General features: G+C 42.0%; 1 protein-coding gene across 2 annotated transcripts; it reads right to left on the bottom strand.

Moving 5' to 3' along the window:
- Positions 1-2,521: 2,521 nt before the first annotated feature.
- LOC115169242 (zona pellucida sperm-binding protein 3) lies at positions 2,522-4,585 on the bottom strand. 2 transcript variants are annotated; one of them, XM_029724713.1, is made up of 10 exons: positions 4,484-4,585; positions 4,175-4,341; positions 3,989-4,092; positions 3,754-3,842; positions 3,496-3,676; positions 3,280-3,385; positions 3,120-3,205; positions 2,923-3,014; positions 2,724-2,806; positions 2,522-2,649 (listed from the first exon to the last, which is right to left on the bottom strand). In XM_029724713.1, the coding sequence occupies exons 1-9, from the start codon at positions 4,551-4,553 to the stop codon at positions 2,736-2,738; spliced, it is 966 nt and encodes a 321-aa protein (XP_029580573.1). In that variant the 5' UTR covers positions 4,554-4,585; the 3' UTR covers positions 2,522-2,649; positions 2,724-2,735. The 2 variants fall into 2 exon arrangements, with proteins under 2 accessions (XP_029580573.1, XP_029580572.1); XM_029724712.1 differs by having other exon boundaries at positions 2,522-2,631.
- Positions 4,586-16,507: the final 11,922 nt, after the last annotated feature.

Here is a 16,507-nt window from a genome sequence, read left to right as displayed (position 1 = left end):
GCTTCAGCAAAGAAGGAATGCAAATTCACTGCAAGGGTGAGTAGAGTTTCTGTCTCTGAACATCCCCTGGGATTCAGCAGAGCCTGGGTGTGTCAAAGTTATTGACGGGTGAAAACATCTCTGAATTGAATAAATTGAGACCATATAGTACATTGTTTGACAGACTGTTTTTTTAGTACGCATACAGATGTAGGATCTTAATTTTAGCCAGTTTGCTACAGCATTAAACAATCATGCAATAACAGGACATGGGAATTATATGGATTAGGATTAATCAAATCTGAACGTCAGAAGCCTTTTTAAACCTCAATTACACTACACGTTTTACATTTCCTGCATTGAAGAAATCCTGCAACATGGTGGTCAAATTAAGATCCTACATCTGTACATGCAACCATATCTTCAATCTAATAGGATGTGAGCGAGAGGTGGCTGTAAGAGTAAGGATAGATACAGAAAGTTGCACACCATTGCTCATCATCTGAGGTTTAAAATGGATTTCCCCATGGGGATTCAGTTAAATTGTATTGTCATGTTAAGATCTCTAAGATGCATCTGACAACACATCAGTGTTCCCCATTCCCTGGGGAGATGACAGCCACTGGTAGACATACTTTTGACACTGCTGGGGAAACAGATCCCAGTTGTCAGTAAACACTTTGAGCTCATGAGATAAGGACAGCATATTGAAAAGCAATATGTGATAAATAGTAGAGACCCCCCCCCCCCCCCCAAAAGTATAATATATGCAGTTGAAGTCAGAAGTTTACATGCACTTAGATTGGAGTCATTAAAACTCATTTTTCAACACTCCACACATTTCTTTTTAACAAACTATAGTTTTGGCAAGTCGGTTAGGACATCTACTTTGTGCGTGACACAAGTAATTTTTCCAACAATTGTTTAGACAGATTATTTCACTTAGAATTCACTGTATCATAATTCCAGTGGGTCAGAAGTTTACGTACACTAAGTTGACTGCCTTTAAACAATGATGTAATGGCTTTAGAAGCTTCCGATAGGCGAATTGACATCATTTGAGTCAATTGGAGGTGTACCTGTGGATGTATTTCAAGGCCTACCTTCAAACTCAGTGCCTCTTTGCTTGACATCATGGGGAAAATCAAAAGAAATCAGCCAAGACCTCAGAAAAACAATTGTAGACCACAAGTCTGGTTCATCCTTGGGAGCAATTTCCAAACACTTGAAGGTATCATGTTCATCTGTACAAACAATGGTACGCAAGTATAAACACCATGGAGCCACACAGCTGTCATGCTGCTCAGGAAGGAGCCGTTTTATCTCCTAGAGATGAATGTACTTTTGTGCGAAAAGTGAAAATAACTGCCAGAACAGCAAAGGACCTTGTGAAGATGCTGGAGGAAACAGGTACAAAAGTATCTATATCCACAACCTGAAAGGCCACTCAGCAAGGAAGAAGTCACTGCTCAAAAACCGGCATAAAAAAGCCATACGTTTGCAACTGCACATGGGGACAAAGGTCGTACTTTTGAGAAATGTCCTCTGGTCTGATGGAACAAAAATAGAACTGTTTGGACTTGGTGCAGATCAAAGGGATCATCAGTTAGTGGCAAACTTCCCAAGCCCATTTATGGGTAAATTCATTGTTGGACCCGTCGTAGGAGCAAACCATTTTTGGAAATAATCTTTCAAAATTCTCACCGACAAGAGGGTTTTGAACAGTGCGCATTTCCATAGAAAGATGTGCTCAATGGTCCAACAATGAATTTACCCATAAATGAGCTTGGGAAGTTTGCCGCTAACTGGTGATCCCTTTGATCTGCACCGAGTTGGGTAAATTTGCCTTAGGTTTACACTTTACTGTTGGAATAATCTCCATGGCACTCAAACTGGTGCCTCTTGGGCAATTCAAAAGGTCCAATTGAGGACCTTTAACTGAAGGTGTTCGCTATGATTGCGTACACAGGGATTATCTACAGTAACAGATACCTTGGTAAAAGGTTAAATATAACTGAAAGACTAGTGGAAGAAATGGAGCCATGTCAAAGTGATTGTACCTACAAGCCGAGTGTTGTGGCTCAGGCTTCTTGTTAGCAGCCAAGTATAACTAAACTCTAGTGAAGGCTGCACTTAGTTCATTTATAGCCACTTCAACTGCTGTGTCACGCTTTCACAACGGCAGGCATCAGGGCACTGTTGTAGTCTACTTCAGAATCACTAGCACCAATCTAGTGTGGCTCAGTCATGAAACATAACGGCCAAGGCATAATACCAGGACTACTCTGCCAATGCAGTGGTGCTATAGGAGAGCACTTGAGCCTCGTCAGGTTAGAGCAAGAACAAATTTAAGTGGGTTTCTGCTCTGTAAGCATAGTTGAATTGTCCGAGCTCTAGCATGTTATAATTAAAATGCATAATTTACTGTCACTGCATCCTCCATCACCGCACAATGTTAGCCACTGACCTGCTCCCAAAACCAAGTTCAACATCCACTCACTATAGCTTTAGATGCTTAATGAGAGACTTAACCAAGACAACATTGTAAGTATTAAACATTTATTTAAAATCAAGTCAAACACTACAGAGTCAGGCATGCGTGGTAGATGGCTGCCCACCTCCCAGGAGTCACAGCTGGCCTCAGGTTCAAACCTGAAACAAAGACAAGAACTGACTTACAGGTCAATGAAATAATGCATATCCAACAACTTTCAAATGTTAATTGGGGAGGAATAAAAGCAAACCATTCAATCTTCTCAGGCCAGTGATTTGTCAATGACTACAAGTGGTCCAATAAGAACAGCATTTTGCGTTATCCCATGTTTCTCTGAAAAGATGAAGTTCAAACATTTAACCTGATTGCTGGACAGAAATTAAGGCATCCCAGTCTATTGCCCTGGGACAATAAGTAAACATTTTAGTGGGGTGCACAAAGAACAGTACCTGATGCAATTCCACTCGTCTTCCGGGACTCGCAGCTGGAGTCACAGCAGCCACAGAGTGTACTATGGTAGGGGTCATCGAGGAGCACCCAACTGGAGGGGGAAAACAAACACATGAAACCAGAGTAGTAATCAGTACTTTAACTTGCTAAAAGTTCTAAATATTTAGTCTTTGTAACGTGTACACATTATTTTTACCCATGCCCTTTCACATAGTGGCAGGCCTTCTTGCTTGTGTCAAGGCCACTGGGGTCCCAAGCCAAAAGATTGCAGTGAATATACACCTGAGAAGAGAGTAAGGATATTACTGCACATTTAAGGTGTCAAATATGTCACTCATGTAGATTAGTACACCCACTTCCTTGCCAACGGTGAACTTGAAGGCTTGCAGAGACAGACGGATTTCAGAGGCTTTCTGTCTTGGTTCAAACTTTGAATTTGAAGTCTTGCTAGCGACAAGACATCTGAGGAAAACAAAACATTTGACAATCACTAATGATTCTTTGCACAAATCCAGATTCACTTGTAGCAAAAGCATTAACAGCATCCTGCTGTATAGCCCAGTGGTACATACCCCTTGTTGGTGATGATGGGGTGCACCAGGCCCTCAGACTGCAGCTCTGGTGTTGTGGTTGCCACACACTCCTCCAACAGTAGCAGCAAGGGCTGATGGAACATCTGCTCCACTGCTGCAGAGATGTGGATGAAGGAGCCCAGGGGGTATTCACTAGACAGATGTGGTCCAGAGAAGTCATCTGTAGGATACATATCATGTGGTCAGGCTTACATCTACAGGATTCAAGTTGTGTACTTCAGGCCGTGTCAAACCTACCCTTCATAAGTTCCATGTGGAAGACGAGATCTCCTTGACCATATGTATGAAACACTGGGTCAAATATGCGAGGCGCCCAGTCTGCAGGCCTACACAGACCCAGGGAAATAGATAGAACATTTAGCCAAGAGTCAGTTCATGGTTAAACTTGTTCTAGTCCAGCATTAGGACACTTGATGCAACATCAATAAAATAGAAAAATGTATTCTTGAGTATGCAAACAGCCACAAATCACCTTTCATAGGCACAAACCACTAGATGAGAGAAAGACTTCAGTTGAGCTTTGGGACCAGACATATAGGTCAGCTCATTCATGTACATCAATGTGTCCCCAGTCACCTGTAGTGAGGTAGAAGGGATAGGGGTTAAACACCATTGCTGACATCCAAATATACATGATATAACTTTAGCTAAACCCTACCAGTCTCCTGAAGTTACAGTCACTGAGTTCCACTTGAAACATGGCCTCCCCAGCAGAGATACTGCTTGGATAACAGCCTCCCAGCCGGAGGAGTGAGGTGTCAATCTGTGACTGGGCCACCCTCCATCTCAGGGTGACTGAGTCACGGCCACAGTCCACCTTCAGATCTGCCAGGAGGAAAATAAGAGGCTGTCTATTTATAGTCTCAAATATAAAACTCCTGCAACATTGCCATTATTATTATTTTTTTATGTCAATGCTCACTTCCAAAACAAAAACAGAATGCACAAAGAAAATAGAACACATTACCATCCAGTGCCACAATGGTAGCAACAGCCATGCCCAGGAGGACCACACTATGCCAAAAGTAAGCCTTCATGACTAAATAGTATTCATTGAATGATAATGTTCAGTCGAAGAGACTTATTTATACCTGCCAGCAAGCACTCAAGTTAATCACTGTCGTCCGTGTGTTTGCTGTTAACAACCTCCAGCTGCAGGCGATCAGTCACTGATTTGGCAATCGTTATGAACTCATCCCATTCTCCTAACTCACTTATTATCAGATAGGCTGCATTTACACAGGCAACCCAATTCAGATCTTTCTTTTTCGCTTGTTTGTTTTTTGACCAATAAGATCAGCAATGAAACAGAGCTATTGTGAAAAGATCTAATGTGATTGGTTAAAAGACCAATTACTGGGGGGAAAAATATCAGAATTGGGCTGCCTGTGTAAAGCAGCCATAGTTCCTAAAGCAAAAGGATCAGTTGGTTTTCATTGCAACAATATCGTTGAACAGTAACATCAAGCAAATGTAATCTTGTGCAGATTTAATATTGTGCAAATAAAACTGAGATAGTGGTTTCTATCGGTAAAGAAAATGGTTAAACACTTTTTAACCTTTTATTATGGTGGAGTGCTTTCACTCAGTCATGTCAGATCAGTGATTAGCTCATGGAAAGAAGCAAACAATAATGCATTTTCAAAGTATTTGTACAGGGACAGAAAGATTAAAAGGGGACTGCCTCGTAGAACCAACTTGTGGGTTCTTAACAGCCTATGTGGCATTGATATGAGTCAGAAATATTCATAATCGTGTCAAAATGGACTACAAAGTGTACATAGGATAATTTTGGTCATAAAGTCAGTCTCGTCCAAAACAAGATTTGGAAGTGAGTATGGATGGGTTGGGTATGGATTACTTGCATGCCCACTTTTGCCAATGATGTCCAGTTGCCCAGAGACAATAAAGTGTGGGCCGCCACCCAGCTGCCATGTGTTGTGGACATGTTGTCAAGTCTGCAACGGACAGTGAGGTATTGCTGCCACTCAGATTTTTTTATTATAATTATTACGAGATAAGATCGCGTTAATACAAAATAATTAAATAACTCGTTATAACGAAATAAGCCATTAGCTCATTATTACGATAAAGATGACATTACTATGAAATAATCTGGTTGCACATTATGAGAACTATTCTATGCCTTTATTATGCTGAAATGTTAGCAAAGGTTACTGGGCAGGCTTGGCTTCCTCTCATGCACAGGTTGACATTATGAGTTGATCAACTTTTATTTTCTCCTCGGTTTTAGGCATTGGGAGATATTAGTGTCACTGTTCAACTATTTATTGTCTTTCTCTCTCTTTGAGTCGACTACTCAACACATTTTATGCACTGCAGTGCTAGCTAGCTGTAGCTTATGCTTTCAGTACTATAATCCTTCTCTGATCTTTTGATTGGGTGGACAACATGTCAGTTCATGCTGCAAGAGCTCTGATAGGTTGGATGACGTCCTCCGGAAATGATCATAATTACTGTTTATGGATGGGGTGAAAACCATGAGCCTCCTAGGTTTTGTATTGAAGTCAATGTACCCAGAGGAGGACAGAATCTACACCATGGTGCTACCCTATAGAGTGCTGCTGAGGCTCCTGTAGACATTCATTTAAAAACAGTGTGTTTTACTCAATTATTTGGTGATGTAAATATATTTAGCATAGTGTTATCTAAAAATGATAACTTTTTTAATGTTTCACTATTATTATTTGTATGAAATTCACTGAGGAGCATGGTCCTCCCCTTCCTCCTCTGAGGAGCCTCCACTGGTGTGAGGTGTATACTTTTGTTTAAGACTACCAAGAAACACTCTGTGTGACCCTGATTAAGCACACTGCAGTAAAATGTTTAATAACAACCACACCAAACCTTCACAAAAGTTTCTCAACTTTATTAGGGTAATATCAAAAGTCAGTCAAGCTATTGTTTACAGGGAAAATACAAGCAGGCTATTACATTACAGCAAACACAGCATTACAGTTGGAACTTAATTTGGCCAAAGAAAATGGCTCAACAGAATGAAGCAAAACAAGCTTTCCTGATCAGTGAGAATATTTGAAATAGATAAGATTGCGGCATACACATTGTTGGATTACTTCACGGAGCCAAACATTTGGTGGGTCAAATTCTTTGTGCTATGCTTTACACCCCTCAAACTAAACTCTGGACCTTGAAGCCAGTTCCACACATTTTTTTTTTTATTGTTTAGAGACCTAGGACACCGGGTGGGTGCATTTAATTATCATGTAGAACAGAAAACTAGCAGGTTTCGGACCTCGTATGGTAAGAGTTGAATACCCATGCTCTACACTACCAAAGTAAGTCATCAAAGTAATCCAACAATGTGTATGCCGCCATTCAAATCTTCTGTCATTGATCGAGACAGGCGAGAGTCATCATGACATGAGGCACTTTGGGGTGGACTCACCTGTCTTAATTAATAAGAGAAGATTACTTCATGGAGCAATGAAAAAATATATATTTTCATAGCAGGCATCTTCTAAAATGTCATTTTAGAAGATGCATGTTTGGCCGAATAAAGAACGAAGATAGTCCCCCAACTGGCGGCCCGCGGTTGATTTTATGTTGCCCCCCAAGTTTTCTGTGCAAAAGAAATAGATTTTTTTAAATTAATTTTTTATTATTGTTGGACATGAAATACATAAAAGATCAGCTCCAAGTGATTTTAATTTTGGAAATCTGTTACGAAGTATTCTCACGCATAATAGAGAAATATACAGTATGTGAGTGTATACAAATGTAAGCAAGGTTTGGAATTATTCTGTTTTAGTTAAATATTTTATCCGTATGGGCTTCTTGCTGTTAATTTGCACTTTGCAAATTATTTGTAATTATGTTACTGCAGTACAACTGCAGTTAGAGTGCAGTATAACTGCAATATGTTGCAAATACCATCCACTCAAGAAAAAAATTGTCTTGAGGCTGAATCTAGTTAATGATCCCTGCACTAGTTGATGTTTTCATGATGGAAACACTTGAGTAAATGAGGGATACAAAATGTATTGAAAGCAGGTGCTTCCACACAGGTGTGGTTCCTGAGGGCAAAAAGATCATCAAGGATATCAACCACCCGAGCCACTGCCTGTTCATCCCGCTCTCATCCAGAAGGCGAGGTCAGTACAGGTGCATCAAAGCTAGGACTGAGAGACTGAAAAAGGCCATCAGACTGTTAAATAGCCATCACTAACACATTAGAGGGTGCTGCCTATATACACAGACTTGAAATCATTGGCCACTTTAATAAATGGAACACTAGTCACTTTAATGATGTCACTTTAATAATGTTTACATATCTTGCATTACTCATCTCATATGTATATATTGTATTGTAGTCCATTCAACTGTAACTTAGTCTATACCGCTCTGACATTGCTAGTCCATATATTTATATATTCTTAATTCATCATTCCTTTACTTAGATTTGTGGGTATTGGGTATATGTTGTGAAATTGTTAGATATTTCTTGTTAGATATTACTGTTCTGTCGGAGCTAGAAATACAAGCATTTCGCTACACCCATAATAACATCTGCTAAACACGTGTATGTGACCAATACAATTTGATTTGAGTTAATTCATTAATTAACATCTTATCATGCTTAAGGGCATGTATAAAAATGCTGGGCAGGCCATTATTTTGGCTCCCATGGCTATGCTCTCATAGGATGAAGATGCCCCCATTCGCAGGGCACGACTGGTAACTGAATGGTTTGATGAGCATGAAAACGATGTAAACCATAAGCAATGGCCATCTTAGTCACGAGCTCTCAACCCAATTGAACACTTCGTTTCTGGAGTGGCGCATGGGACTGTTTTTTCCGACACTGTCAATAAACATAAAATCATGGAATTTCTAGGATAGGGTCTGTTTGGCATAGCACCACATTTACAGCCAACCTTAACTTGGCGATACTATCTTCGTTCTCAATACAGCCAAACATGTATCTTCTAAAATGTCAGTGTCCAGTTGCAGGTGGTTTGTTTGAATTTCGAAAAAAATGCTCCAGTATTAAAATACTGTAAATGATTGTTTTGCTCCATGAAGTAATCCAACAATGTGTATGCCGCCATTCAAATCTTCTGTCATTGATCGAGACAGGCGAGAGTCATCATGACATGAGACACTTTGGGGTGGACTCACCTGTCTTAATTAATAAGAGAAGATTACTTCATGGAGCAATGAAAAACATTTTAGAAGATGCATGTTTGGCCGAATTGAGAACAAAGATAGTATGGCTTAGATAATGTTGGTCAAAAATTCTCCGCCCTACACCAAACAGTACCTATCCTGTAACGACTAATGGAGCATCAATCTGCTAGCTAGATTTGAACCAGCCGTGGGCAGCATCGCCTCTTCTAGGGAATCTGAGTCACACTCACCATTAAGGGTTGCAATGTGGAAAACCAATCCTCCATGAGCCTCGGCACTACCAGATGCAGGGATAGGTAACAGGGGCATCCACCCCTCTGGTCTACAAACAAGGGGGAATGTTTGGTTGAATTATTTGAGTTGAAAAGGTGACAAAAGCTAAACTGGATCAACACTGCACCCCATAGATGTTTACCTTTTGTAAACACACAATTGGGTAATTCAATAGCAGCAGGTTTAGGCCTTAAGTCAGGTCTGTTAGTCAGGTTGGTTGAATATATATGTTTATTTCCAGTCATCTGGGGAATAGGAGGAACAGTCTTTGAGGGATCCAAGATGGCATACATTGGGGTCAATATACAGTGCCCTTGGGTCCTGTTGGAAGGTGAACTTTTGTCCCAGTCTGAGGCCCTGAGTCCTCTGGAGCAGGTTTTCATCAAGGATCTCTTTGTACTTTGCTCCATTCATCTTTCCTGCGATCCTGACTAGTCTCCCTGCCGCTGAAAAACCTCACCACAGCATGATGCTGCCACCACCCTGCTTCACTGTAGGGATGGTGCCAGCTTTCCTCCAGACGTGACACTTGGCATACAGGCCAGAGAATCTTGTTTCTCATGCTCTGAGAGTAATAAGGTGATGCTGTGACTTTACTTTCATTAATCTTTAGACTGTTATTGTCACGTCCTGACCAGTAAAGGGGTTATTTGTTATTGTAGTTTGGTCAGGACGTGGCAGGGGTGTGTTTGTTTAGAGTGTTTCGGGGTTTGTTGGGCTATGTTCTGTTTTAAGAGGGGTGTTTGTTTAGAGTGTTTCGGGGTTTGTTGGGCTATGTTCTGTTTTGAGAGGGGTGTTTGTTTAGAGTGTTTCGAGGTTTGTTGGGCTATGTTCTATGTTAGTATATTTCTATGTTTATCTAGTATGTCTAGTTCTATGTTTAGTTAATGGGGTTGACCTTCAATTGGAAGCAGCTTCTTCTAGTTGCTTCTAATTGAAGGTCCTATTTAAGAGGGGTGTTTTTCTGTGGGATTTTGTGGGTAGCTGTTCCTTGTTTAGTGTTTGTGCACCTGACAGGACTGTTTCGTTTTGTTCTTTTTTTGTATACGTATTTGTTTCTCCTTCTTCAAAATAAAAAGATGAGTATACATATTCCCGCTGCGTTTTGGTCTGATCCATATGACAACTGTGACAGAACTACCCACCAACAAAGGACCAAGCAGCGGGGTAAGGAGCACGATGAAGAAGGATGGACATGGGCGGAGATGAGGATGAGCATATAGCCCTGTGGTGCGTGTCCCTAGTCTGGCGCTTCCTAAGCCAGCCCCACGCATCAGGCCTTCAGTGCGCAGTGCCTCATCCAGAGTGTCCGGCGACAGTGCCTCGTCCAGAGTGTCCGGCGACAGTGCCTCGTCCAGAGTGTCCGGCGCCGAGAGAGACGGCCCACAGTCCGGCGCCGAGAGAGACGGCCCACAGTCCGGAGCCAAGAGAGACGGCCCACAGTCCGGAATCGGCGCAGCCAGGTTCGCGCATCAGCCTGAGGTCTTCGGCGACACACATCAGCCCGAGGTCTTCAGTGATGCGCCATAGCCCAGAGACTTCGGGAGGGGTAATATTTAATAAGCGGGGGTGGACAGGTTAGGTTGGGGAGTAAGGCCTGAGCCACCTCTGTAGGAGGGGGGGGGGGTGTAGCACAAGAACCGTCGGTGACGGTGGCCACCCTCCCTTCCCTCCCTTTAGGTTGGGATTATTTTTGTTTTGGGGTTTATTTTTTTGTGTTTATTTTTTTGTGTAAGGTGCATCCGGGGTCTGCACCTTTGGGGGGGGGGGGGGGGGGGGTACTACTGTCACGTCCTGACCAGTAAAAGGGTTATTTGTTATTGTAGTTTGGTCAGGACGTGGCAGGGGTGTGTTGGGCTATGTTCTATGTTAGTATATTTCTATGTTTATCTAGTATGTCTAGTTCTATGTTTAGTTAATGGGGTTCACCTTCAATTGGAAGCAGCTGCTTCTAGTTGCTTCTAATTGAAGGTCCTATTTAAGAGGGGTGTTTTCTGGGGGATTTTGTGGGTAGTTGTTCCTTGTTTAGTGTTTGTGCACCTGAAAGGACTTGTTTTGTTTTTTTGTATACGTATTTATTTGTTTCTCCTTCAAAATAAAATATATTCCCGCTGTGTTTTGGTCTGATCCATACGACAACCGTGACAGTTATTTATCTAATCAACCAACTATGTTTAATTGTTACCCAATTAAATCAATCATGTAACAATAAACTCATTAGAATTTGGGGCACCACGAGAGCAGTTCTTTAAAAGGTCCTATCACATCCATTAACAGTCAACTTCTTAATCATAACCTCGTATCATATCGTCATTCTGAACAGTCGCAACCTCCTGCATCTGCAAAACCCCCAGCCTTAGTTATGATTTAGTACTACAAATTTACTAGCTAACTAAATTGTAACACAGGATAAACATACACACAGGTCCCTAGTGGACTGATACAAAATGGCGGCTTGTTACAAAAGACATGGAGAGGGCAAGAGAGAGAGGGACGGAGACGTAATACTTTGGTACATTTAGAAACTTCTCTCACAGTAATCATATACTTTGCACACAAACTTCCACCCGTTTGGAGTAAGAAATTATGAATGTCTTGGTTCTTTGTGTATTTCTGTCGGAACCAGTCCTTCTTGGAAAGGGTGTTGGGCCTTTTCGCGGGAAAGCTTGTAACGCTCCGATTGTCCAAAAGGGGTCCCTACCCGTATCCTACTGTTGCACTCCTCTGCCGTCGCTTGGCATCCGGCGACCCATCGTGTAGTCCTGAACAGAACTTCAGAGCTCACTCTACTTTCACTCGCTCTGGAAGATGATTCTTTGAAGATAGGCTATCCAGCCGTGTTGATGGTTCTCAGTGGGGTGATAAGAGTAGCGTACTACGGTGATTTGAGAAGAGTAGTAGAATGGTCCCACTTAAATTCGCTTTTCTAGATACTTTACATAGGACAGCTAATCAGCCGTACCAGTGATTGTTCAGTGGGGGTGCTACGCCCCGAACCAGAGCCGCCGCCAAGTACAGATGCCCACCCGGACCCTCCCCTATAGGTTCAGGTTTGCGGCCGGGAGTCCAAACTTTTGGGGGGGGGGGGGGGGTACTGTCACGCTCTGACCTATGAGAGCTGTGTTTCTCTGTGTAGTTAGGTCAGGGTGTGATATCGGTGGGCAGTCTATGTTTGTTGTTTCTATTGTTTAGTTCTTGTTTTTCTATTTCTATGTTGAGTTTTGGGATGATCTCCCATTAGAGGCAGCTGGTTCGTGTTGTCTCTAATTGGGGATCATATTTAAGTTGGAGGTTTTTCTATGGTGTTTTGTGGGTAGTTCTTTTCCGTTTTGTGGTTGTTGCCTGACGGAACTGTTTGCTGTCGTTTTTGTTCCTTTGTAAAGTGTTTCATTTTTTTCATTAAATAATAATCATGAGCACTCAACACGCCGTGCCTTGGTCCCCTCTATACAACTGCCGTTACAGCTGGCTTGCCGGGTACTCCATATTACGTCACACCCCCCAAATGTTTTTTCCGGCGTGACATCGGCATTCTTTGGAATTCTGATCAGTTTTATGTAATAACAAAAAAAATTGAAAAGTGAGGTGTAACTTTGCATTGGTACTTTTGATTCTAATGAAAATCCAAAATCCAAAATCCATGTGGTTAAGTTTATTAATGTCACGTCCTGACCAGTAAAAAGGGTCATTTGTCATTGTAGTTGGTCAGGGCGTGGCAGGGGGTGTTGTTCTTGTGTGTTTTGGGGTTTGTTTGTTTCCAGGGGATATGTTCTAGTTTTCATTTTCTATGTTCGTTTTTCTATGTGTGGCCGAGTATGGTTTCCAATCAGAGGCAGGTGTCTTTCCTTGTCTCTGATTGGAAGCCATACTTGTTCTTTCCTGTGGGTTGTGGGTGGTTGTTTTCCGTAAAGTCTATGTACCTTACGGAACTGTCGTATGTCGTTGTGTTATATTTTGTTTAAGTGTTCACTTTACTCTAATAAACGAAGATGAGCACTCAACACGCTGCGCTTTGGTCCAATCCTTCCGACAGTTGTGACAGTTGTGACAATTAAGTATATTTTTTTAATCATCACTGTATAATAAATCAATGTGTGTGTTTATTTCATTAAATTAACTCAAAATACATTTGTAATCATTTATTTCCCTGAGCCTCCTTTTGTCATTGAAATGCTCAGTCTGATCGTGTGGGCGTGATGATAATCTTTTAAATATATTTACATAAACAGCACTGATTGGCGGATAGGATCATCTAAACTCTAGCGAGCCTACCCTATTTCCCCTTTAAAGTAGAAGGATACATATGCAAATAAAAATGACTGGTTATTGGTCAGAATAATCAGATCAGAACGTGGGCCAAAAACTCTATCCCATCTGAAGAGGTTGAAATTCCAGGCACTTTTTCCCCAAAAAAGCTGACACTGAAAGGCCATTATCATCATTCTCTCAATTTCAGAGTGTTATTTCGATCTCATAGCATGGAAATATCTTCTTTCTTTTTTTTACAGGAAAATCACGTTTTTGACTGCACTGCCCCTGTAACAAAAAGCACATCTCAATAGATGGTCCAGGTCAGACATGACATGGCACAAGTGGCGGGGTGGGCCTTCCCTCTTTTGTTCTCCTCAAGGGGGAGGCTGATGACATCACATTTGACCATCAGACCAACTCCTTGAATGTCTACTCCTCAAAGTTTGCAGATGTTTTAAAAAAACACTATTTTGCTCAAAACATTTGTGTGCGTGTGTACTTTACTGTATTTATACCAGCATTGAGCTCAATTAGAATTTGGCAGTCAATTCAGGAAATAATCTAAAATTATAATTAAATAATAAAAAAAGGGCATTTATTTTCAATGACTTCTCAATAAACTGAAAAGTATAAGCTATTTATTTCAAAACAGGGCCGGCTCCAGGCATAAGCGACATAATTGGTCACTTAGGGCCCCATAAAAACCCCATATATGGAACTCAGTCGGGGTCTCAATTTACTGTTGTGAGTTCAAATAGTAGAATTGCAGGCAATTTGCTTTAAATGACCAAGAACCCAATGGTCACTCTGACAGAGCTCCAGAATTCCTCTGTGGAGATGGGAGAACTTTCAAGAAGGACAACCATCTCTGCAGCACTCCACCAATCAGGCCTTTAAGGTAGAGTGGCCAGACGGAAGCCACTCCTCAGTAAAAGGCACATAACAGCCAGCTTAAAGTTTGCCAAAAGGCACCTTAAGACTCTCAGACTATGAGAAACAAGATTCTCTGGTCTGTTGAAAGATTTAACTCTTTGGCCTGAATGCCAAGCATCACATCTGGAGGAAACCTGGCACCATCCGTATGGTGAAGCATGGTGGTGGCAACATCATGCTGTGGGGATGTTTTTCAGTGGCAGGGACTGGGAGACTAGTCAGGATCGAGGGAAAGATGAACGGAGCAAAGTACAGAGAGGTCCTTGATGAAAACCTGCTCCAGAGCGCTCAGGACCTCAGACTGGGGCAAAGGTTTACCTTCCAAAAGGACAATGACCCTAAGCACACAGCCAAGACAATGCAGGAGTGGATTCGGGACAAGTCTTTGAATGTCCTTGAGTGGCCCAGCCAGAGCCCGGACTTGAACCCGATCGAACATCTGTAGAGAGACCTGAAAATAGCTGTGCAGCGACGGTCCCCATCCAACCTGACAGAGCTTGAGAAGATTTGCAGAGAAGAATGGGAGAAACTCCCCAAATACAGGTGTGCCAAGCTTGTAGCGTCATACCCAAGAAGACTTGAGGCTGTAATCACTGCCAAAGGTGCTTCAACAAAGTACTGAGTAAAGGGTCTGAATACTTATGTAAATGTGATATATATTTTTTTCTACATTTGCAAAAAAAAAAAAAGAAGCTATTTTTGCTTAGTCATTATGGTGTATTGTGCGTAGCTTGATGAGGAAAACATTTTTACGTTTACTCCATTTTAGAATAAGGCTGTAAAGTAACAAAATGTGGAAAAGGTCAAGGGGTCTGAATACTTTCCGAATGCACTGTATGTGAAAACGGCAAAATTCTATGTTTTGAAGAAGTAAATACAAAGTTAAAAAGTTCTAACCAATGAAGTCATCAAAAGTCTAGAAACTTGTTACAGGTTTTGAAAATCACCGTTTTTTCTTTTAATCCAACCAAGTGATGTTACAAAGAAGCATTGTTTTAGGACCTTATCTTTTTATCCACAGATCATAGAAATGTCTCTGCCTGGCCGATTCCCCTCTCTCCACTGGGATTCTCTGCCTCTAACCCTATTACAGGGGCTGAGTCACTGGCTTACTGGTGCTCTTCCATGCCGTCCCTAGGAAGGGTGCGTCACTTGAGTGGGTTGAGTCACTGACGTGATCTTCCTGTCTGGGTTGGCGCCCCCCCTTGGGTTGTGCCATGACGGAGATCTTTCTGGGCTATACTTGGCCTTGTCTCAGGATGGTAATTTGGTGGTTGAAGATATCCCTCTAGTGGTGTGGGGGCTGTGCTTTGGCAAAGTGAGTGGGGTTATATCCTGCCTGTTTGGCCCTGTCCGGGGGTATCGTCGGATGGGGCCACAGTGTCTCCCGACCTCTCCTGTCTCAGTCTCCAGTATTTATGCTGCAGTAGGGTCAGTCTGTTATATCTGGAGTATTTTTCCTGTCTTATTCGGTGTCCTGGCCGTGCTGCTGCTCCAGTTTCAACTGTTCTGCCTGCGGCTATGAAACCCTGACCTGTTCACCGGACGTGCTACCTGTCCCAGACCTGCTGTTTTCAACTCTCGAGAGACAGCAGGAGCGGTAGAGATTCTCTTAATGATGGGCTATTAAAAGCCAACTGACATTTACTCCTGAGGTGCTGACTTGTTGCACCCTCGACAACCACTGTGATTATTATTATTTGACCCTGCTGGTCATCTATGAACATTTGAACATCTTGGCCATGTTCTGTTATAATCTCCACCCGGCACAGCCAGAAGAGGACTGGCCTCCCCTCATAGCCTGGTTCCTCTCTAGGTTTCTTCCTAGGTTCTGGCCTTCCGAGGGAGTTTTTCCTAGCCACCGTGCTTCTACACCTGCATTGCTTGCTGTTTGGGGTTTTAGGCTGGGTTTCTGTACAGCACTTTGAGATATCAGCTGATGTAAGAAGGGCTTTATAAATACATTTGATTTGATAGAAATGTAATGTTTTTACGTATGTATACGCTGGTTTGGTGCGGAAGATGATGAATATGAGGTTGAAAAGTTGTGGAATTGTCCTTTAAAACTGCAATAATTCCTCTCCACCCCATGGCAAAAAGTGTAGAACTGCATGAAAAAAAATTTTTTACTGCAAAAATGTCTCTCCACCCTATGGCAAAATTAGGAGAATTGCATGAAATTTGTTATAGAATTGCTAAATGTTCTCTCCACCGCATGGCAAAATTTGTAGAACTGCAGAAATGTGCTTTAGAACTGAAAACGTTTCTCTCCGCCCCATGGCAAAATTAGTAGAATTGCAAATTCCCTTTAAAACGTAAATATTTCTCTTCGCCATCAAGATGGGGGCCACAAAAAATGTTTGAT

Source organism: Salmo trutta, chromosome 31, assembly GCF_901001165.1.
Source record: "Salmo trutta chromosome 31, fSalTru1.1, whole genome shotgun sequence".
In the NCBI taxonomy this organism is placed as follows: Eukaryota; Metazoa; Chordata; class Actinopteri; order Salmoniformes; family Salmonidae; genus Salmo; species Salmo trutta.
This window is presented reverse-complemented; position numbering and strand designations above follow the sequence as displayed.